The sequence below is a fragment of the Pipistrellus hanaki genome (genome assembly GCF_964339955.1).
Source record: "Pipistrellus hanaki genome assembly, chromosome: 9".
Classification (NCBI taxonomy): domain Eukaryota; kingdom Metazoa; phylum Chordata; class Mammalia; order Chiroptera; family Vespertilionidae; genus Pipistrellus; species Pipistrellus hanaki.
Window position 1 is genome coordinate 65,785,883 of NC_140511.1, and position 24,276 is coordinate 65,810,158.

Consider the following 24,276-nt stretch of genomic DNA (forward strand, 5'->3'; position numbering starts at 1 on the left):
TTTAAACGTAAGTCTATGAATGTTTGCTATAGAAAACTACACTTGTTAAAATATTTGTGATAGCCCAGCCAATGTGGTTCAGTGGTTGAGCTCCGACCTACTAACCAAGAGGTCATGGTTCGATTCTTGGTTAGGGTGTATGCCTATGCTGCGGACTTGATCCCCATTGTGAGGCATACAGGAGGCAGCCAATCAATGATTCTCTTTCCTCATTGATATTTATCTCTCTCCCTCTTAAATATTTTTTAAAAATATTTGTGATAGAAAACTGTTTGTTCATCTAAAGTCACAAATTGCCTTTTTCATAACAGTTTGATGTTATTTCCTAATTTGGTAAAGATTAAACTATTGCCTATGGCACACTTCTTGAGTTCCACTTAAATTCCACCATTACAGAATATGTACAGATTCTTTACGAATTAGGAATGTATCTATACACACTCTTCCTGAGGAAATCTTATTTTTAAGAAAAACAAACAAATGAATCAATAGGCTAATGCTTCTAATTAAAAAGTATAAATGTCAAAGAATGTTTATAGCAGAGTTTATCATAATACCCAAAAACTGAAATCAACCCAAATGTCTACCAACAAGAGAAGATATTTATTTTAGCTGTGGCATATTTGTGCAATGGGATACTACTCATAAAATAAAATTTAAAAAAACTAATGTAACCCACAACATGATGAATCTCAGAACCATACGATTGAGTGAAAGAAGCCAGACACAAGAGTGCATGCTTAATGATTCCATTTATATGGGCTTAAAGATGGCTGAACTGAAACCATGATAGGAACTAGATCAGCAGTTGCCTGGGGGGACTGGAGATTACCTGGAAATGGCCATAATAGAAGGTTCTGGAATGATAGAAATACTCTACATCTTGGTTTGGATATTGGTTACAAAGATATGTAAATCTGTCAGAGCTCATTGGATTGAATACTAAAGGTTCATGCATTTCACAAAATATTACCCCAATTAAAATTCACCTCAATTGAAAAATAAAACCTACCTGAGATGGGAGGCTACAAAGTAGGTAACATCTGGTCTCAAGTCAGAATACCTGAATTTGTGCCCAGGCTTTGTGCCTGATTAATTCAGGATCAAAAATTGCTGGTGTCCCAACACCTGTTTTGTTCTCCTCCTTCTATAGTAATAGGACCTGTGAATTTGTATCTGGGAACAAACCCACGTGGAACCATTACCCAGCCTCCTTGCAACTTCAGGAAGGGACATGCATTTATTTTGCCCCTTCCTCTTTCTGATGGCAGGAATGCTGCCATTGGAACTGGAGCTCTACCAGCCATCTTCAACCTCGAGGTAACCTTGAGTGTGAAGCTACAATAGATGGGTCAACAAGATAGAGTCCCTTCCATCCTGAACTGTCTACTTCTTAACTCCTATCTTGTTTTAGAATCTATTCCTAGCAGCTAATCTAAATGATGTTTCAACCTCCAAAAATGTACATTGGGAATGATTAATTCATTTTTCGTTGACATCACAGATTCCAATGAAATAATGGACATAAAAGTGCTATGAAATATACACAAGGTGTTATACAAATATAAGGAATATCAATTACTCTGCTAATGAATCCAAATGTGACCTTGGTTATTTTCATGCACTTGTAAAGTTGGTATTTTTCATTGTTAGGCAATCTATTAACATTATTTCTATATTTAAACTAAAAATAATTAACAGAAAGTTCTCCAAATTATCTCATGTCTGACTCAAGCCTTTCCCAGATGATAAAAATAAATAACATTGAGAGAACTTTGATAGTGAGCAGTATTGAGTGTCACTCATGATTCCAGGTACCAAAGCAGAGTAATTCACCTAAAATCAATTTACTGACTAGAAGTTTGCGGATAATGGAAATACCAACAATTAATTCACAGAACTAACCAATTCAACAATTTAGTTATTAGGCAGAAGACTAATTCAATGAATTATTAATTAACCAAAGACATGCTTCCACTTCCAATCTACTTTACTGCTTTCCCTCTTAATTAAGAAGCCTTGAAATATTCTAATTGTAAAGCAGCAGCAAGTCGACATTGACTGAATCTAGATGAATGAATCCATAAAACATAAATGAACTGTTGAGTTATGCCAACCTAGAAGAAACTTGCAGACACTATTTCCAGAGAATTCAAATCAACGGCAAGGCCTTCAAAGCATCAGAAAGGACATGAAGTAGGCAATCGAAGCCTAATAAATATTAACCATTTTTAACCCAATCCTCTTTACTTTTCTGCTCTCCATTGTTAAATGCATTTGCTAGCTCAATAATAATAAGTTTGTGCTGAGTGACAAATAACCACAAATCTTCAGTAACGTGCTCCCATGAACATCGATTCTCCTATGCCAGGGGTTGCAGGTCAGCAGGGCCAACTGTGCCTTGGGCTGTGGTTTGGTGGGTCAAGAGGAGATGTTCTGCTCCCTTCATGCCATTCTGCAGCCAAGGCTGTGGTGTGGCTTCTCCCCCTCATCTTGTGATGGTAACAGACATACAAGAAGCAAGCAAAATACATAAGGTCTCTTAAGATCTAGGCCCCCAACTTGCCCATTGTCATTTCCACACACACTTCTATAGCCACAGCAAGTCATTTGATGCCAAAGTCAAGGAACGGAAAAACACATACCACCTCCTCTGGGAAGAAATGCCAAGTTGCAAGGAAAAAAGGGCACAGATACAAGAAGAAGTAAAGAACTATGGCCAATAATTCAATCTCACACAGGTAGGCTTGGTTAATACATGGAAGACATAGTTAATACATGGAAGACATGCCCAGGCACAATTCCTCATCTAACACCTGTAACTACATCCCTTTCTCAAGCAAGTAAATCCAAGAAAGAAGAGAGGTGTGAAAGGCAGTTGACTAGATTGAAAATTCACTGTTTGATAGGGTGAGTTTCCAGTCGGGGTAATTCCTATTTAACCATCTCCACAGAAGTGCCAGAGTAGGCAAGCTTGAATAAGGGATGAGAGGTCACAGGAATTACCCTGACTGGAAACTCACCCTATCACTTTGCACTATGAATCACTGAAGAAAAGAAGGAATGCAGCTCACTTTTCAACATTCTACAAAGTACAGATAGCTATGAAAGGGCTATGATTGACACCATGGTGTATAAGAGGCTCATCTAAGATACAACAAAAATATGAATAATTTTTCCTCTATTCCTCATAGTGGACTAAAATCAGAATGCATATTTACTCACCCTGACCATGCTACTTTTTTCATATTTTTGTTTTTTATTCTACTCCAGAATTCACTTTCTTGCCCTACAACCTCCTCATGATGATTTCATATCTGTTTTTCTTAGTGTGTAGATAATGGGGTCAGCATGGGGTGACTGCCAAACTTTGGGCATCATTTAACACCGGTGGTCTTGATCTGGCATCTAGAAGGGTCCAGCAATCTCGAGAAGGGGCTGTGCATAATCAAATAAGAGTCCAGAGACGAAACATAATTTTGAAAGGCATATGAGGGTGCAGAAGAGTTTGGCTAAGGAAACCAAGTTCTCCTTGTCTCAGGACCCCTTGCTTTTTATTAACACAATTTTTCCTAAGACAAGGTGGAGATATACACTTCAAAGGGTATGGTTTTATACAGAATCCATTGTCAGATTGGGGAATTACCTTGGCTGCTCAGGTGTTTGACTAAGGGGAGGCAATAAGATGTAGATTGAGATGCCCTGAGCTATCTGGCAGTAAACAATCATCCTTTTCATGTTTGGGGAAATGTGTTTAGCCATTCCAGCAGGCAATAACATATGTGATTCAACCCTTGTTGAGTCCCCAAGTTCCATCAACCTTTTGATGAAATTCTTGCAATTATGATATCCTGGAATTGGCATCTGGCAGGTGACAATCATGTAGAACATTGCCACCAGTTTGTCCTCAATGAAGGTGAAGGGGGCCACATGTAGAGGAAGATGACAGGTCAAAAGCACAAGAGGACTACTGTGGTGTGAGAAACACAGGTGGAGAGAGTTTTTGCACCTCCCCTCTGCAGAGAGGTTCCTCAAGTGGACAAGGATGACTATATAAGAGGACACCATCAAGAGAAAGGAAAGGACACAGATTAATCCACTGTTGGCCAACACAATAACCATCTCCACAGAAGTGCCAGAGTAGGCAAGCTTGAATAAGGGATGAGAGGTCACAGAAGTAGTGGGCAAACACATTGGGACCACCGAAGGATGATTAAAGAGGGGTAATAATCTGAACGATGTGAGTTCACCGGTTGAATTGTTTGTCTCTTCCAGCTTCCAGAACTATGAGGAATAAGTTCCAGGTGTTGAAGCTACCCAGTATATGGCATTTTGTTATGGCAACCTGAGCTGACTAATACAAATGGGTGCATCTACATATACTGATGTTGAAAGAGATACAAAATATATTATTATGTTTAAAAAAGCAAGTGGAAAAATAATATTCATAATACTATAGATTAACAAAAAAAAGGGAACTTGTCATTAAATCCATATATTCTCAGTTTTTTCCACTAACCCTTTACAACTCAGATAATGGCCTCTTGGTGTTTAGTAGAAAAAGTTCTCTGCTGCTACAATGATCATCAAGGGAAGAAAAGAGCCAATTAGTTCTTTGTTCTGTGGCTTCAATGCGTCCTCCTGTTTCTGTGGCCCACATCCAGGCTTTATGGCACAATATCAAACTTTGGCAACTAATTATACTCTAAGGAGTTGAGACAAAGAGTTAGGTAAAGTTTGCAAAGAAGCAAATTACTGCCATCCCTTAGGGGTTCTTCAGGGCTAAAGGAGAATGTCTTTCACTTCCTTGAGATTCCCAAGAGCTTCCGGTGAGAAATTAAAGGCATGATTGGAAGCTGCAAGAACTCACCAAATGTGCAAGTCACAAAGAAACAACAGCTTGCAGTTCCTCCTCCTATAACCACACTGTGGACCAAAACCAAGACACAACATCTCCCAGCACACCCATTACATCCATAAAAGAAGATACATACAAGCAGCTGGGTTGCACGTCAATGCAAAAAAAAAATAAATAAAGGTTATTCTTTCCTGACTACTTCTTCCATAGGCAGGTGGCTCTAGAAGGGGAGGAGGATACAACCATTTACAAAATCCCTACTATGTGCCAGGTGCTGAGCTAAGCACATAATCCATTGGCCTAACCAATGAGGCAAAGAACACAGTGCTCACCAGTATCCACAACTCTCCTCTTCTTCCTGGGTACACAGTGTAATGCTCTTTCCCTACCAATAGAATGTGCATGAACATAATATATGTCATTTTCAAACCCAGCCCACAGAAACCTCCCACACATGGTCTTACACTTTCTCCTCCTCTTCATCTGCTAGCTGGATGGTGACACTCTGGATGACCTTGAGAGTGTGGGTTAACAGTGGTGGAACCTGTATCAGCTTAGGTCCTTGAATGGTACCAGCCACATTAAACTGTGACATAGATATAAAACCACTGAGATCTGGGGGTTGCTTGCTTTTATGACAGTTAGTTTACCCACATCATACAATTTTTTTCACCATCTGGAAGGTACAAATTAAATCATGTCTTTTATCTTCCCAGTTAATGGCTTGAGTCGCACATGCCTTAATAGAGAAGTCTATTAGCTCTCACATAATGTGGAATCCTATCTCCACACCAAATCATCCAAGAAACATGTGGAACAGTGCAAAGGATTATGGTCTTCCAAAACCATGCCCTGTCTTTGGTTATCGCCACCTGATGGGTTCTGCATAATATGATGGGCATGGGTAGACTACCCACTGCTACAGATTAGACTCCATCCATGAGCTCCAAGGTCATAGTTCTCTTTGTTCACCTTCTCATGCTCATCTACTGCTCCCAAAAACACAATGGTCCAGGTCAGCCAGATCCAGGGGGGCTTCTATCCCCAGGCACAGGCTGCAACAAATCAAGCCTCCCCACACACCCCAATGCTGAGCCTGTATCACCGACACCAGGCCCCCTTTCCTTCATGGAGGGCTCCCTCTTGGCTCTTTCCATATTCTTTTATGTGGGTGGATCCTAGCCCATGTCACCCTGAAAGCACCAAAAGAGGTTCTCTTGATGGCACATCTCACAGACCGAAAGTTAGGCGGTCTGGGCCCTTCCCTTCCCAGAAAGCCCCCTGCTCTGTGTGGAAACTGTGCAGACCCAGAGGAGAGGCACTTTCTGCTCTGTCTCGGGAAAGGCATACTAAGGTCCCCACACTCACTGTGTCTGCATTATTAAGAAGGTGAGTCAGGCCCTAGCTGGTTTGGCTCAGTGGATGGAGCATCAGCCTTCGAAATGGAAAGTTTCAGGTTTGGTTCTGATCAAGAGCATATGCCTGGGTTGTTGGCTCAATCCCCAGTGGTGAATGCTTTTTAGAAGAAGGAGGATGAAGAGGAGGAGGAGGAGGAGGAGGAGGAGGAGGAGGAGGAGGAAGAGGAGGAGGAGGAGGAGGAGGCGGCTACCCATTTAACTTCTCAGAACTAAGACATTTACTCCTGCCTCTACCTATATAAAACAGCAGCTAGCAGTTAATCTTGAATTTTGTATACTACATTATCTCATTTAAAGCTGTGTGTGAGTGCTATTATTACTCTCCTTTTACAGACCAAGAACTAGAGGCTCAAGGAGATAGAGGGACTAGTCTTCGGGATCACAGCTAGTAGGTGGTCAGCTAGGACACAAACCAGGTCCATCTGTCTCTAAAGCCTAAAGCAGGTCCTACGCATCGGGAATCTGGGAGTGGCTCAGCTGCGCAGTTCTGACTCAAGGTCTCCTGGGGGGTTGCAGTCAAGCTGTCGGGGGCGAGGATGGGGATTTGCAGTCATCCGAAGATTTAACTGGAGTTAGAGAATCTGCTTCCAAAATCACTTGGCTATTGGCAGAAAGTACAGAGTCCTCTCATGGCTGCTCATGACAGAAAGAGAAAGACCAAGAGAGAGGCTGCAGAGTCCTTTACAACCTAATCTCAGAAGTAACATATCATCACTTCAGCTCTGTTCTGCTGGTCACACAGACCAACCCTGGTACATGTGGGAGGGGACCGCTACTCGGAGCCATCTTGTTCGCTGGAAGCCACACAGATTTTTTTCCTTCTTTTTCTTTCCTAAATTTCCTCATTTTTTAACCATGAACATAAGAGGGGAAAACTACTGACTGCTGTCAAGGCCACTTCCATCTCCCTGTTGTTCGTTTTAGGCATCAACTCCCTGGTTCCTTTTCCAGTCCAATTTCCTGTTTCCCTCTTACAGTCTAATCAGGGATTGCTTCCTTAACCCAGTCCTCTGGCGCCACCTCGTGGCCGCATCCAAACCTGCGGCCCCAGGCGGCGCTGCTCAAATAACTGTCTGAAGGCCTTACTGGGCCACAGGAAAGTGACTTCCACAGGATGTAACTGGTAAGGGTTAGGGTCTCATGTTTTTCCTCAGAGGTCCCAGGGATCTCCCACAACCAATCCCACAGGGATGGGAGGGCTGTCAGAACTTTGGGGAGCAGGGCTTAACCTTCTGTTCTCCCTGCCTCCTCCTTCTGCTCCCCACACTCAGCCAGGAAAGAGAAATTAGGCCCTCGATTCCTTCCACCTGACAGCACAGACTCTACCGTCCAAAAACTTAACCTGCACAGGCTGCCAGCAACAGCTTTTCATTGTAAAAGAATTTCATTTAACATTCATTTTAAAGAACTTTGTTGCCGGACAGGTGTGGCTCAGTAGGTGAGCGTGGACCTAGGAACCAGGTCACGGTTTCATTCCAGGCTGCCCAGGTTTTGGTCTCCTTCCCCATTGGGGGGGAAAGGGGGCGGGAGGGCGAGCAGGAGGCAGCCAATCAATGATTTTCTCATCGTTGATATTCCTCTCTCCCTTTCCCTTCCTCTCTGAAATAAATAAAAAGTGTATTTTTTAAAACTTTGTAAAACATGACAAATATATTTTAAAGTACATTGAGTCATGAGGGGAAAATGCTTAAGTTTTCATTAATTATTGTTAACAAGTACTCCATAGTCATTGGGAGAAATCAGAAAATTTAGGCAAGTGAAAATAAAAATAAAAGCCAGGCCTAATCCCACCAATACATGATTCTAGAGCTGTTCTTGTCTTGTAGTCACTTCACTCATTTTTAAAGGGCTCTTCTCTACCTGTAGTTCCATAAATTGCTTTTCTCTCTTAAATCCCACAAAGGCAGTGACCTTGCTGGTTTTCTTCACAAAAGCACATCCCCCCAGGCCCACTGCCCGCCCAAGAGCAGACGATCAATAAAACGTACGTTTATCCATAGATACCTACCCCTTATCAGGTGTTCCAGGCACTATGTTGAGTTTCTCTGCATATTGCAGCCTCACAATTATAACCACATTCATTTGTGCAAAAAAAAAAAAAAAAAAAAAAAAAAAAAAAAAAAAAAAAAAAAAAAAAAATTAACTGCCATCGTTTTTCTTAGTGAACTTACCTTGAGCTTCTCTGCTGAGTGGCGGGTCTGACTAGGAAACTTCCCATGGAAGGCTGATGGCCAGGCGGCCTCAGGCTCAGGGTGCCCCTCCCTGGGGGGCCTCTCCCCTCCTGGGGGGCCTCTCCCCTCCCTGGGGGGCCTCTCCCCTCCCTCGGCTGGAGCAGGAGGACGCCCAGTCTGCTCGGGCAGAGGGGCTGTGCGCGGTGGACCCACCACCCACCCAGGACGCCGGGGTCAGGGGCGCCCACATCCGCGCGTGAACGCTTCTCAGTCCCGGATTCAACCAGCCGCGCATTGAAAACAGCACTTTCCATCCGCGATGGCGAATCTGCGGTGGCGAATCTGAGGCCACGAATGAGAAAATGCTGTTGCGGTTGGATGAACCCACGGTGCGAAACCTGTCCATATCACGGGTTGAGTGTATTTGTTATTTTCTAAAATCCGCCTAGAAGCGGACCCTGCAATTCAAACCCGACTTGCTCGAGGGCCAACCGCATCCCATGAGCCACTGGTACCGCGCCCCCAAGGCCAGGGACACCCAGGGCTTGTCTCACAGGGAAGGGCCCTGTGACTGCCACTCGGTCATCCTGGGCACAGGAGAACCTGGTAAGGTTCCGGCCTCCAAATTTCGGGTCCGCGCTGTTCTGCATACACCCAGACACCTAGAAGCATCTTTCTCAAAGCAAAACACTTTCTGTCCTCAGCCAGGGGAGCAATTGGGTCTGGAGTAATTCCACTGTGATACGCTCCAGATCGGAGCTTTTTGCTTAATCAGAAAACTGATGATAACGACAGAACTCGGGCAGACCCCAACATTCTAAAGTAGGGGTGTCAAACTCAATCAGAGAAGGGGCCAAAATCTAAAATCCAGCCTAAATCGCAGGCCGAATGGTTTACTGAACAGTCATAAACTGACAATGTCATAAACTGACAGCGGAGTGCAGTGATGACAGCGCGGTGCGGGCCACATTGCAAGGCCTGGCGGGCTGGATTTGGCCCGCGGGCCTTGTGTTTGACACATGTGCACTAAAGGGTGCCATGCCTGGCACACGGGCCTTGTTGCACCCGCTGTGTCACAGTGAACAACTCGGGAGTGTGCTGGAACTGTTACTAGTTATTGTGCCCTTGGCAAGCAGGCGAGCATTTAGCCGTAGTCTCCATATGAGGAGGACAGGAGGAAAAGAAAAAGAAGAAAGGGAGTGTTGGGTGAGAGGGGGTGGGTGTCCTCAAAAGGCATGAGGGATCACCCTGCCTGATCTGCTGAGAACCTCAAGAGGACCTAAAGGCCCAGGAGACACATCTCCCATTAGAGTGCTCAGTGCACCCTGTTTTCCGAGGTCAAGTATCTCCTTTACTCCCATTAACCAGCCAGCCGTCTGCTGGTGCCCTTCCTTCATCCTGTCATGGCCAACCCGTGAGTACCGTGCAGTTTCCAGCCAAAGAAAACAGAGAAGGTGAAATTGTGTGTGTGTGTGTGTGTGTGTGTGTGTGTGTGACTGTGTGTGCGTGTGTGACTGTGTGTGCGTGTGTGTTTACCTAGATGTGTGTGTATGTCTATACATACACACATACCTGGTCCAGTATTTTTAAGGTGAGACTGTCTTAGTCACCCACGCATACAGTCCTAGAGCTTTTACCTTTCAGGGTCACCCGCCACCACCTCCCCTGACCCCGTCCTGCACGCTCACATCCCCGTCGCGGGGACGCCTCACCGTGCTCCTCGCAAAGCATGCACTTCCGCACCCCACGCCCCCCACACCCTCTTTATCCTCCTGCTGAAATTCTGCTTCAGACTCAGCTCCAATGCCAACCGACTCTCACTGCTTCCGGGACCCCTGTTACCTGTTCCTTTCAGCCCCCGTCTGGCACGTCACAGGGCTCGCTTTCCGTTGGCGCCACACTGGCACCTGGCCCGTCCCTCTAGCCTGCCCTCTCCTCCGGGCAGGACTTCTGCTGCGGTCACCTTGGTCTCCCCGCCCGGCCTGGACGTGTGCACCGTGTCTGTCCACCATCTCCTTTCATTTCCCCCAAAGCCGGGCTTGTGTGTGGAGAACACAGGGGGAACGTGCAGAGCGATTTCCTTGTCATGTGATGACGACAAATTGCATCAGGGAGTGAAATGCTCTTTTCCTCTATATTTTCACCCTCTAACCCACTAAAGGTTTTATGTACATGCTGTTTGTCGGACTCCTCTGAGCAGAACATACGCTACATGAGGGCTGAGACTTCTGTCTGTTGTGTTACCGTGGACACCCTCAGTGGCTGGTGCATGGTAGATACTTGGGCATCACATCTACCATGCGTCACTGCCGAATGGATTCACTTGGCTCAGGCACGAGGAGCGAGAGAGATCTCAAAACCAAGTCCTCTTTGCCTGCTTAGTGTTTGCATCAAGCGTAACAGAAAAGGGATGAGATGAAAACTACCCCAGTTGCCACATATCCCAGCAATTGTGGGATTTCCCCCAAGTCCTTCCACAATAAACCCCTGAAACCAGGGTGGGGACCCTCTGAGAGCACACACAGCCAACCTCTTCGATGCACACTCAATTCTCCCAAGCCCCCTTTCCCCTTCATCTCCCAGGATGTGTGTTTTGGGCTGAACTGTATCTTCCCAAGTACCTCCGAATGTGAATGTGTTTGGAGGCCAGGACTTTCAAGAGGTAATGAAGGTAAAAGTGGGTCACCAGGGTGGGCTCTAACCCACTAGGACTGATGTCCTCGTAACAAAGGGAGAATGGGACACAGACACACACGGAGGAGCGACCATGTGAGGACACAGGGAGGTGGTCGAAGGAAACGAGTCCTGCCAACACCTCCATCTTGGACTTCCCGCCTCCAGAACCATGAGAAATAAATGTCTGCTGCCTCAGCCCTACCCCCCAACCCCCTTCGGTAACACCTTGTGATGGCTGCCCCAGCAAACTAATGGGATGTGGGAAGTCCCACCAGGAAGCATGTTTTGGTCAAGGACGCCCCAGTTGAATGCAGAGCTGTAAGCCAAGTGGTAAATGAAACAGTGCCGACACCAAGGAAGGAGGGGGGAAAGAAACAAACAAAGGCATAACGTGTTGACATTTTTTTTTTTTATATTTGGTCTTTGTAAGTCTTTAAAAAAAAAAAAAACATTTCAGGCCATTTTTTTCCCCCTTAAAAAACAAACAGAGAAAAGCAACCGACAGCAATACTCTGTACAAGTATAACAAACATTAGAAATATGCATCATTCCAAAATAGCTACAAGAAAAATTACAGTTTTAGAGTCTACATCAACACATCCTACCCTTATGTGCCCCGCGGGAGGTAAAAAAAAAAGCTACAGTATGTTGAACTCCCGGCTGCTCTGGACAGTCTGAAAACGCAGGACCTGGGACTTGGGAGGTAAATCAGCATCAGTCACCGACGCTTGTTTAGCTCAGTAAGCGTGACCGATCGTTCCAAAAGCGAACCAGGCTTTCTCTTCTACGTGAAAAGCAAACGTGAATCAGCTGCAGAGTGAGCCCCCACCCCCACTCCAGAGCCTCGAACTTGACGAAGCCCAAACCCAGGGGAGCCAAGGAGGCCACCTCTGGCCGTCACCACACGCCCACAGAGAACACACCCCAGACGCCGTTGCCTCTCGATGGAACTTTGGAGGCAAAACGTCTTTGCTTGGAGAAGAGAGCCCAGGACCCACAGCCCCCAAACCAAGGCCCACTCACCCCACCCTGGCTGCGTGTCTGCATGTCACTCAGCTACTAGCGCAGGGCAATCCCGCCCTCTCCAGGGTCCCTCCAATTCGAGTTATTTGTTCCTGGGAGGGTTTGGGGCAAGAGCTCAAAAGCACCTTCCTCTTTCCCGGGACCATCTCCCAGCCTCCACACCCTTCACAGTTACACGCGAACCTTCCCTCAGCGGACCCTGCGCTATAAATACTCCGGCCGCCCCCCTCACCCCGTCCACGGCGTCTTCAGGATGCAGAGAGGCGAGGTGACCTCCGTGTGACCTGCCGCCCGGAGTGCAGGCCTCTCCAGCACAGGCCTTCCTCTGGGGCTGGGAATGGCGTGCGGGAGTGGCCCGAGGGTGCTCCTGGCCAGCTCCCCAGCCCACGCCAGGTGGAAGGGAGAGGGTTCCGGGTTGTTGTTGTTTTTTTAGTTTCTATACAATATGGTTATAATTATTGTTGCTTTTTTCATTCCTTTTAAAGGGATTGTTAGAGGCAAGCCCTTTCCTCGGATGTCTCCATGACAGTGACAGGGGCAAGGCAGGGCACAGCATCTCCCGGGGAGGTGACACCCAGATCAGACCCACCACAAGGGCTTCCTGACCAGCTGGGGCGGGGAGGAGGGTGGCCACAGAGCTGCTGCCTCAGCGGGCACCTCTGACTGAAGCTACGGGACTCTGAGACCTGTCTGCATGGGGGGCCAGACCAGAGTGAAGGTCGGGAAGCCCACACCCGGCTGCACCCCACACCCCGCAACTGTGTGGCTTCCTGGATTCAGACCTACACAGCCCAAGGCCCCCCTCGGAAGTGGGGTCCAGAGGGCCCGAGCTGGCCGGGCCAACCCATTCCTCGAAGGGTCTGGCCTTGAATGAACTGCTTACTACCAAAGACAGCAAAGGATTTATTCAGCAAAAGAAAAGTGCAATTTCCGTTTGGGAAGTCAGGTTCTCCCCAACACGAGACCTCACCGCCTCTCCTTGTCATTCTTTCGGTACCTCAAAGGGAAAGGGGACGGCAGGCGGACAGCACTGACCTCTGAACTGAGTCAAGAGCATCAGTACGTCGTGGTTCACCCCTCCCGACCCCAAACACCCAGTCACACGTTCAGTTCCGCTATCAAAGTGCCGGTGAGCTGAGGAGCGAGGCAGGGTCGGGGGAAGGGCTCCTACAGGCCCACCGGGAGCAGGGCCCCTGGAGAGGACCCCGCTCCCGTCTCCAATAGGACACATTCATCCTAAGGTTACAGCAGGACTCATGGCCGTGGCCGAGGGCCACGGGCTTTCGGGGGCCGGACATTCCTTCATAAGACCTCGTATCCTCCACTGCCGACGGGAGGACACACTCAAACACTTCTTCACAATAGAACCTGAGCCACGATATAAAATAAAAAGAAACACAACCTTCCATGTTAATGCCTTGAGAAGTTTAACAGATTATGTACCAATAAAATTAATCCACATAAATTCTGAAATTCGTGGTGGATACACACCTGAAGGAAAAAAAAAAAGTTAATCTACATTTTTTTTTTTTAAATCAAAGTAATTACAGCAGCAGTAGAGTGAAAAGAGGTTTTCAAAATAATAGGTACATCTTGATACCAATTCAAACTTTGTACACCTCAATTCAAAGGAATGACTGTTGTTTTTTTTTTGAGGGTTTAGTATCTATATATATATACAGTAGATATCAATATGTGTCACCACAGACAGACTAAAGCCAGTGGACTTCGAAGGAGGAGGAATTAATTTGACACTTGTTTTCACACTGAAGTGTTCACAGATTGCCACGCACTTACACACACACACACACACACACACACACATAAAATGCCAACCTGAGTAAAACATTGCTAAGAACCTAGAGCATCAGGAATCACTAGTCACATATTGCACCTTTAAATAATCCTTCTTACCAAGTACGAAATGAGGGAATGAAAGGACAGAACAGGGACTAGAAAAGGAGAGTCCATCAGTGTAGGGTTTCCTTTGCTTCCCTACCCGCCCACCCTCCAAATTCCACTCTCACTCAACCAGTGGGCTGAACACACACATCTGTGGGGAACTGGGGGGCGGAGAAAGGGAGGGAGGGGACGAAAGAATAGAACACAGATGAGAGGCGGGGGGAGGGGTGTTAGTGGGGGAGGGGAACGGGGGGGAGGGGAGGAAAGAATAAAACACAAAATGGGGGGGGAGGGGGAGATAGTGAGGGAGGGGCCTCCTCTAATCAAGAATAGGAATGTTACCGAGAAGGCTGGACCTCTGACACTAAACTACCGTTTAAATATTCCGCAGAGTCCAATTATGAGATTCAGTACAAAAATAGAGAAATCTTCTGAGTTCTGCCTGTGGAAGCATAATTCAGAAAAGGCACATGTTCAAATAGAAAACCCAGGCCGGAGAGGGCCGCCGGCCCCTCCCTGCACCATCATCAAGGTCCACAGTTAAGCATCTTCCATCAGAGAGATCCCGAGATTCAGTAGGTAAAAATAGACCTCTGATACTTAAAATATATTCAACCCAACACGATCCTGGCTTTCCCATGTGGATCATATAAAATAGTTTTGTTTTGTTTTAAAAAGAAAAAAAATCTGTTTTGAAAAAGAAAGAAAAAAGAAAAAGAATCATAGCTCACGTTTCCTGGTTTTCCATCATTCTCAGGGGGAAAGAGTGAACTCCTCCCACCGGGGACCAGGATGCAGCTGACTGGCTCATCACCCATCCGCAGCCCCCAACAGCCCCAACCTTTCACCTGTCACGTGTTACGTGGGCAGCTTTACACCCTCAATTCGTTCTAACAAAAACAGATCAAAGAATTAAGATACTAGACATCTAAAAGCATGTCCACTTCAGGGCGTCTTTCTTTGCTGTGGGTGTGGCGACCTCATTAACACCAGAAATTTTCCCTTTGGAATCAGGCGATGTAACCATTGGTTTGTCCAAACGTGGCCATGGGGGCGATGTTCTCGTAGATTGTCATGGCGGTGGTGTTCTGGTAGATGAGATCCACTTTCGAGTCTTTATGGGATCGGATGATATCCAAAACACACTGATTGAGGAAAACATACTGGTCCTGTTGGACAAGGGGAAAAGAAGGAAGCGAGTAAGCACAGGTCCTGGAGATCAGCATCCACCCTGATTTTCAAACTGATTCCCACTCCCCAACCCCACCCACCCCTCAGCGAATACTTCAGGTTAACGCGTCCAGGGGTAACCACTTTCCAGTGAGACCTGCAACCCCAGAGAGCAAGAATCTCACCATCACTGAGTCTCAGCCAGAGGGGCAGCCTCCCGAAACCTCCCCTCAGCAAGATTCCCAGATGAAGTAGTAAAAACAGACCTCTGACATTTAAAATATATCCAACCTAACATGATCCTGGCTTTCACATGTAGATCACATAAAAATAGTCTTTAAAAAAAAAATCTGGCCCTGACCGGTTTGGCTCAGTGGATAGAGTGTCGGCCTGCGGACTGAAGGGTCCCAGGTTCGATTCCAGTCAAGGGCATGTACCTTGGTGGCGGGCACATCCCCAGTAGGGGGTGTGCAGGAGGCAGCTGATCGGTGTTTCTAACTCTCTATCACTCTCCCTTCCTCTCTGTAAAAAAAATCAATAAAAAATATATATTTTTAAAATTCTGTTTTTTAGAAAGAAAAAAATCCTGCTCACTTTTTCTGGTTTTCCATGCTCATGGAGGAAAGAAAAGTGAACTCATCCCACCGGTAACCAGGAATATGCCCCCACCACAGCCCCCGACAGTCCCACTTTCTCATCGCCATGTGCCGGTGTCACATCCAAGGAGAAATACCCGGATCGTGGGGAAGGGCAAAGGAAGGATGTGGAGGTGGTAACGCACACGCACATTCACATCATAAACGTTTCCAAAAGATTCTCTTGGCTGGTGAGGATGTGCAGAATAAGGAATAGACTGTGATTCTCAGCAGAGGGGGTAGGATTGAGGGGGGTGATGGAGGTAGAGTCCAGTGGGGACCACCCGGAGGCAGCATATCAGCTCTGTAGTGTCCATTCAAAAAGGAAGGAAAGGTATATGCCAACACAGAAAAATACCCATGATGCTGTAAGAGGAAATAAACTGCAGGGCAGCATTGTATATAAAATAGGGTTTCATTTTTTAAGAATACTCCAGGTCGTGTGTGTGTGTGTGTGTGTGTGTGTGTGTACGGACACGTGTTTTTCTGCAGCTGTACATCAAGAAGCCTCTGAAGATATAATACACACAAGCTGTAAACATTGGCTACTTCCAGGGAATGTGGGTGGGAAACAAAAAGTAAAAGAGAAAAAAATCTACCCTATATAATGCTGTCTTCATCGGATCTTTTCATTTTAATATTATTTTCAGTTAAGTTCATATTACTTTCAAAATTTAAAAGGGGACCTGGAAATCATTTGTAAGCAGGTATAAGATGTCTGTTTCTCTCAAAGGAGGAACAAAGGTAGAGAACTGCTACTCTACGTAATTATGGCGGAAAAAAAAAAAAGAAAATGTCTTTTCCAACCAACACAAGAGGGCGATTCCACAATTTGCACAACCACCACACGGCTCACCCCAAAGCACGCCATGTCCCCAGGCCTCTAGAACGTTCCCTGCTGGACTCCAAAACCGCGCACATAGTCACGGCGACAGCCAGATACTAAATGAACCTGCTGCTCTCACCCTGGCCTAGGCAATTCACCCTGCAGCTTCGAGAAGGGCCACTTCCCAATATATGTGCTGGGAACATGCCTGGCAAAGGCTCGCCGGAAACATTTCAGGGCGGCCCCGTGGCTACCAAGCATCCCCTTTCTCAGTTGCCCACCATCCTCCCACAGCTATGGACCTGCTGTTCTCTCACGGGCACAGGCTGGGATGCATGGCTATATTCATGTGTAAAGCAGCATTATGTTATTTCATATTATTCATATTTGATAAGTCTGTTTCACTACTTTATTTCAAGGATGGTCAGAGCTTAGAAACAAAGAGCGAGCCCGGCTGGTGTTGCTCAGTGGTTGAGCATCAACCTATGAACCGGGAGGTCATGGTTCGATTCCAGTTAAGGGCACATGCCCAGGTTACAGGCCCGATCCCCAGGAGGGAGCATGCTGGAGGCAACCGATCAATGGTTCTCTGTTGTCGCTGATGTTTCTCTCTCTCTTTCTCCCTCTCCCTTCCTCTCTCTGAAATCAATAAAAACATATTTAAAAAAAAAAAAAAAAGAAAAAAAGAAAAAAAAGAAACAAAGAGCTCAAAGGCCAATTTTATGAGTGTTAAATCCGGAAGCCAAAGTTCAGGGACCTGCTGAGATTACGGGTGAGTCGGTGGCAGTGGGTAAGGATCCTGTCTAGGGATGTGGTGCCATCCATGATATCGGTACCATGGGTCACTGTATCGGGTAGTTCAAGCCCACGTCAGTTAAGGATCTTAAAGAAATCGAGTTGTTACATCACGGCCAGGAGCCAGAAAGATCTGGAAGGGTGGCACAGCCTAACACGAGTGCGTGACGCGAACAGACAGGAAGGGCGGATTGTCCCACAGCCGTGGGCCTCACCTCGGTTTGCACCATTAAAGGCCTGTGCATGCGAAGGTCGTACACAATCCCGTACACATCCACGGAGTACTCGTTCTCTATCTGATAGATGAGACGGTCGATGGCGATGAAAGTGCCCGTCCTTCCGACGCCCGCACTAGAAGGGAAGGGAACAAGCACGTCTCGGTGGGTGACCCCTGCTGCCAGCTTCCTCTGCCCTGTCAGCTGTTTGCTCTCCTCCATGACCAGGCTGCGAGGACAGAGCCCAGGATCACGGAACGTTTGCTCTCCTGAAACCTCAGCTCGCTTGGGACGGCGGCCCAAATCCTAACGTTCCTTTGGAGTCAAATGCCACACATAAAACACCTTGCTAGCCCAGGGGCTGTGGCTCCGTGGTGGAGCATCGACGTAGGAACCAGGAGATCACGATTTGATTCCCAGTCAGGAGGGCACATGCCTAAGTTGCGGGCTTGACTCCCAGTGTGGGGTATGCAGGAGGCAGCCGATCCATGAATCTCTTTCATTATTGATGTTTCTGTCTCTCTCCTCTCTCTCCCTCTTCCTTTCTCTCTGAAATCAATAAAAATACTTTTTTTTTTTTTTTTTTAAGAAAACTAAAAACCAACTTGCCAGAGCTTCTTGGATCCCCAGGCCCGGTCAAGTTGCCACCATAAGCTAGGATGGCAAGTTTCATCAATTTATTCCCCTGGGGGTAACACAGCTCCTCCTTTCTCCTGTCTTAAATTCGCCCATTTGCTTTAAAGCTCGTGTCACTTTTCCAGAGGAGGGGGTGGCAAACTCCTTCTGCAAAGGGCCAGACGGTAACTATCCTCACTGTGCAAGCCAGTGGCCTCTTTCTGCCATTGTGGCGTGACAGTCACTTCAGACAATATTCAAACTAACGAGCACAGCTGTGGCCCAGGACAACTTCACAAAAATAGGCAGCAACACAGATTGTGGTGATAGTATCATGGAGATATATATATATATATATATATATATATATATATATATATATATATATATATACACTTATCCCCAAGCTTGTCAAGTTGTATATATTAAGTGATGTGCAGTTTTTTGTATGTCAAAAAAAATATTTTAAGTGAATTAGTAAAACAAACTGGAATTATGTGTTTCGATATCGTTAAATAACAAACCAACATGCTGAATGAAGACAACAGGTTGCAGAATGATGTATGCACCATAAAATCTGGTAAAAGTTTAAAGCTGTATGAAACCAGAGAGATATATGCATGTGCAATAAAACATAAAAGCACGCAAGGGAATAACGCACATGAACTTTAGGACCACATTCACCTGGGATAGGAGACCGGTAGGTGGAGACTTTATAGCTAGAATGTATTATTAACAAAAAGAAACCCATGTGGTCTCGTGGTATGCCTTATACATGGTTACTCTTCTCTATATTTTTGCAAGGTTGAAATATTTTACAAGAAAATATTATAAATAAGAAATACATTAAAATACATTATATTATAGTTTTAAAAAAAATACAGGCAACCTACCAGATCTGGCCCACAAGCTATCGTTTGCCATTCCCTGTCCCAGGGTTTAGGGACTAAGTTGTGGCCCCGTCTACAAGCCTTTCCTGACTCTGTAGATGCCTACTGCATCCAATCCAGACCTTGCTTTTCAAAAGTGTTCGTACTTATAATTCCTTTGAAATCAGTCCCAGGTGAAGCGCCACCTGCCTACCTGCAATGCACCAGAATTGGAGACCCGGGAGGACTCTGCTTCATGTAGTCACGGACAAGATACCGGAAGTTGATGAGCAGGTCAGTGGTGTCGGGAACCCCGTGGTCAGGCCAGGACGTGAAGTGGAATTGTCGCAGAGGGTGGCTGTCACTTGTCTGTTTCTAAAAGCCAAGAAAAGAAATAAGAGGTGTTAACTCTGGCCAGTGTGGCTCAGTTGCTTGAGTGTTGCCCCATGTACCAAGGGGTCCCAGTTCAATTCCTGGTCAGGGCACATGCTCGAATTGCAGGTGCAGTCCTCAGACAGGGCGTGTATGGGAGGCAGCTAATGAATGTTTCTCTCCTACCTTGATGTTTCCTTCTCTCTCTCCCCCCCTTCTTCTCTCTCTAAAAATCAATAAAAACATATTTTTTTTAAAAACGAAGAAGAAACTAGAGGGTAGATCCCGAGAGAAAAGCTGCTTGGTCACATCAGAAAGCTGTGAAACAAAGCAGTGCCTGAATGCTGACCCGCACCAAATGGCTGAAAGGTGGCTTTCACCAGCAGTGGTTACAACTAGAAATTAGCATTGTATTTTGGTGCAACAGCTAATAAAGTGCTTACACAAACTTCAATATACTCATCGATTCCTCATAACATGAAATGCTCCTTAAGAAAGTAAAACTAAAGGGTTGCCTTAGAGTGTGTATAGATATGGATTGTTTTATTCTGTAAAGAAGAGAGCAAAAACATTTTTTGAATGCATAAAAAAGACTGGTTAATATTAACCTAAAACGAATCACCCCTAAAATTAATGTATGCTCATTTTATAGGAGACCTAGCCATCTTGACCTCTTACTTACATTTTTCACTATGAAGTCTCTGATGGTCCATTCTTGAAGAACAATTTCGGATGTCATTGCCACCGTTATGTCCCCATAGTCCTTGGCCTGCTTGGAAGGCCAGTACTCCTCACATTTGGTCTAGAATAAAAGTGCATTTTTTAAATATTTCATTTATTGATTTGAGAGAGACAGAGACAGAAACACCAATTTGTTGCTCCACTTATTTATGCATTCATTAGTTGATTCTTGTATGTGCCGGACCAGATTTCAAACACCCAACTTTGGCGTGTTGGAATGGTGCTCTCACCAACTGAGCTACCCAGCGAGGACTGAAAGTGCATTTTTATACAAAGACTGAGATCACACCATCTGTTATCACTGAAGCCTCTCAAGCGAGACCAGATATTGACAACTGGCATCAGAGACTAAGTCCTCTAGTTGGGTTCTGTTTAACTCTTAAAATTGTATGTGTTTTAATTTACAACTGTTGCCAACTCTTTTAAAAATTGGAAGATTTCTCATAGAAATCCGGATTTCTGGCTTCTCTTGGAAAATCAGATCTGGCCAACACGGAGCACTCATTTCTGCATGAAAATTGAGTTAGCGCTAACCAGCAGCTGTAACTTCTCAGGGGACACAGTCCCACCCAGTCCCCTGGGGCCCCCATAGCAGCCCCTCCATGACTGTTCCCTGAACTAAACTCTGATTGACCCAGAACCGAGTGCAGCTGGAAGAAATGAGATCTGCACCCAATACCACCACAGACACACTAAGTGCCATACAAATATAGACACTGGTAAAGAGGATCGGATGAAATCATTTTAGGATCTTGGATCCTACCAATTGGTGAGCAAATGTGAACAGGAAAAAAAAATCAAAAAAACGACTGCTCTTCTAGGGTGGTGAAGACCTTGGGCAAGGGGTGGGAGCGGGCTAGAAGGTGTCAATGGGGGGAAAAGGGAACATCTGTAAAACTTTCAACAATAAAGATAAATTTTAAAAAGAAAAGAAACAACTGCTCTCCAAGAATATCTGCAATCCCATTTGGCAAACAACAATGCACACATGCATACACACACACACACACACACACACACACACGTACTCAACTTCCTAAGGTATGCTCTACAGCTGGTGGTTTCCAAACCTGGTTGGTTACCGGATTGACTGACCTGGGAGATCTGTTTTGCTTTAAAAACTGATGCCTGGGTCCAACCTCCAGAAACTCCAACCCAGGCATGGAACCTGCATTTTTCCTAAGATCCCAGTGTCTGGCCCACTGCTCCAAGAAAGAACACAGAACTTGAACATACACGGACATGGAGTTGACTTCCAGCGCCAGCTCTTAACCAGCTGGATTTTTGTTGCCACCTTGTGGGCAAGTTCTTAAGCTCCCTAAGCCTCAGTTTCCCATCTATAAAATACTGATAATGCCTCACAGGGTTGTTTTAGGAAAGAAGTAACATATATGGAGCATCTTGTGCAGAAAATACTGTAGACTGGCTCCCTTCCCCTTCTACCCAGAATCAGTATCATCTACTGACCTAAGATGAACAAGTCATCCTCATGGTCATTGCTCAGTTACGTACATCACTTTTGTTTGTTTAACAGATACTTATAAGAATGTTCCATGTGTGAGGCCCAGGGCTGAAGACCCATAACGTTCATGTACATTCATAATCTATGAGCATTAACGGGCTGTTCTCCTGATACCAGAAGGGGGTGCAAAGCCCTACCCTCTGTATCACAAGAAAATGGCAATCATCTTTCATTGTTCTTTGCTCCCTTTCCTTCCTCCATGCCCAGACCCTGCCACAGGGCCTTACACAATCTTGGGCTGAAAAATATCTTCTATATGAAAGGGAAGAAAAGAACATTAAAAGAAATGGTGTCTGCCCAGCCAGCATGGCTCAGTGGCTGAGTGTGGACCTATGAACCAGAAGGTCCCAGTTCAATTCCCTGTCAGGGCACATGCCCAGGTTGCAGGTTCAATCCCTAGTGTGGGGTGTGCAGGAGGCAGCCAATCAATGACTCTCATCACTGATGTTTCTCTACTCCCTCTCCCTTCCTCTTTCTGAAATCAATAAAAATAAATAAAAAGAAAAAAGAAACCATGGCAGGTTCCACCATCCCCTAGCTCAGTGCTACTCAAAGCAGGCATGCTGGACCAACAGAAGCATCAGCCCCTGGGAACGGTCCGAATGCAATTCTTGGGGCCCCACAGAACCTCTGAATGAGAAACTCTAAAGGTGGAACGTCCCTCCAGGTGATTCTGATGTACGTTCAAGTTTGAGAACTACTGGTCTAGAGACCCGAGTCCTATCCTATTCTTCAAGTAAAAAAACCTACAGAAAAAGAATCACAGAGCAACCTTAGGTCCCATTCCTCGAGCACAGAATTCCTGAGTTCAGCATGTTTTCCAATTCTTCTCACACCCATTTATAGAAACATGGGGTTTTAGTACTAACAGAAATCTTATCTTTAATGGAAACGGCCAAGGGATTCCAGGCCATCACAAGGGAGGGGGACTGCTGAGACATATCTGGGGGAAAGTCTGAGATTTGCATCAAGAAAAGTTTCCAGCCGAAACTGGTTTGGCTCAGTGGTAGAGCGTCAGTCTGTGGACTGAAGGGTCCCACGTTCGATTCCGGTCAAGGGCATGTACATTTGTTGTGGGCACATCTCCAGTAGCGGATGTGCAGGAGGCAGCTGGTCCATGTTTCTCTCTCATCGATGTTTCTAGCTCTCTATCCTCTCCCTTCCTCTCTGTAAAAAAAAAAAAAAAATCAATAAAATATAATTTTTAAAAAAGGAAAAAAGTTACCAGTGCTAAAAAACACATTTGAAAATCACCAGGTTGGTGGAGTACCATCTCACAGACAAAGCTGGTTGCTTAGAGACACGATGCCTGCACCCAACCACAGAGCTGGAGAGCAGAGCTGGGCCGTGAGCAGCAGCATCTTGTTCGAGGCCTGGGACATCTACTCACCTCCTGGTCTTTGCCAACTCCAGCAGCAGTGACTTAATGAACAGAGAATATTATTTGTCCACAAACGAAGGTAATGATATAACAGATTTTTAAAGATTTTTTTTTTACTCTGTATGTAGTTTTATTTTATGTTATTTCAAATAATGTTTTTGTTTTTTTTAACTTTTCACTTGGAGAATAAAAAGACAGAAAACAAGTTTCTAAGAATAGAGGTGCTAATGTTTGGTGAAGTGTATGTGTGCTTTTAAAGACAAATGAAAAAAATTAAAAAGACAACTGATGTTTAAGATACTTAACCTTCCACCACAGTTAAAAAAAAAAGAATTAAAAATTTATTAATATATAATTTTTAAAAGATGCTTACCCTTCCCTGTTCAACACACTTGGTCAGCATGACAATGGCATGCACATTTTTCTCCCAAACCATACGCCAAAAATCTTTCAAAGTGTTGGGTAAAGGTCCTTGTGTGGCAATGAAATCTTTCTTGGAATGGTAGCCCTAGAAATGGAAAGCCACACATATTCAATGTCAAAGGAACAGAAAGGGGAGCTCTGAAAGTCACCACCCCAACAAGCCAGTGCTCGGAGAACCTCTGCCCACTTACAGGCATGTAGTTGGCATTGATGTAATCATCGGCTGAGTGGGTCTGGACTGAAAGCCTGACACGGGATATATCATCTGCGGGTTTAAGAGTGAAAAAAGTCCTCGTGAGAAAAGCAAACATTTGAGGAGAAAGACATACAAGAGAGGAAAAAGAGGAAGAAGATAGCACAGGGGCCCTGTCACCCCTTGGGGGAACACAGGGTGGCATTTACACATGCGGCCACATTTAATCCTCACAGTCACCCTGTGTCACCGTGGCACGGAGGGGCTATGTGCAGTCAGTGGCAGAATCAAGGATCGAACCCAATCAGCCTGGCACCAGGGCCCCAGCTCTCAGCCAGGCCACCCCACCTTCTCAGATGATACAAGCCACATCTGTGAGCACCTTGGGTGAGAGCCATGAACCAGGTAACACCCTCAAAACCACCCTACAGCCCAGCCGGTATGGCTCAGTGATTGAGCATCCACCCAGGA

At 45.6% G+C, this 24,276-nt stretch overlaps 1 protein-coding gene across 1 annotated transcript in view; it reads right to left on the reverse strand.

Moving 5' to 3' along the window:
* Nucleotides 1-13,036: 13,036 nt before the first annotated feature.
* The window catches only part of PTPRJ (protein tyrosine phosphatase receptor type J), a 132,996-nt gene continuing 121,756 nt past the window's right edge, over nucleotides 13,037-24,276 (reverse strand). Inside the window, exons 19-24 of the mRNA XM_084894999.1 lie at nucleotides 23,804-23,877; nucleotides 23,563-23,697; nucleotides 20,228-20,347; nucleotides 19,388-19,548; nucleotides 17,690-17,825; nucleotides 13,037-15,217 (exon numbers count right to left, since the gene is read on the reverse strand). Of these exons, the coding sequence (XP_084751125.1) occupies nucleotides 15,059-15,217; nucleotides 17,690-17,825; nucleotides 19,388-19,548; nucleotides 20,228-20,347; nucleotides 23,563-23,697; nucleotides 23,804-23,877 (785 nt within the window). The 3' untranslated portion in view covers nucleotides 13,037-15,058. The remainder of the gene's footprint in view (nucleotides 15,218-17,689; nucleotides 17,826-19,387; nucleotides 19,549-20,227; nucleotides 20,348-23,562; nucleotides 23,698-23,803; nucleotides 23,878-24,276) is intronic.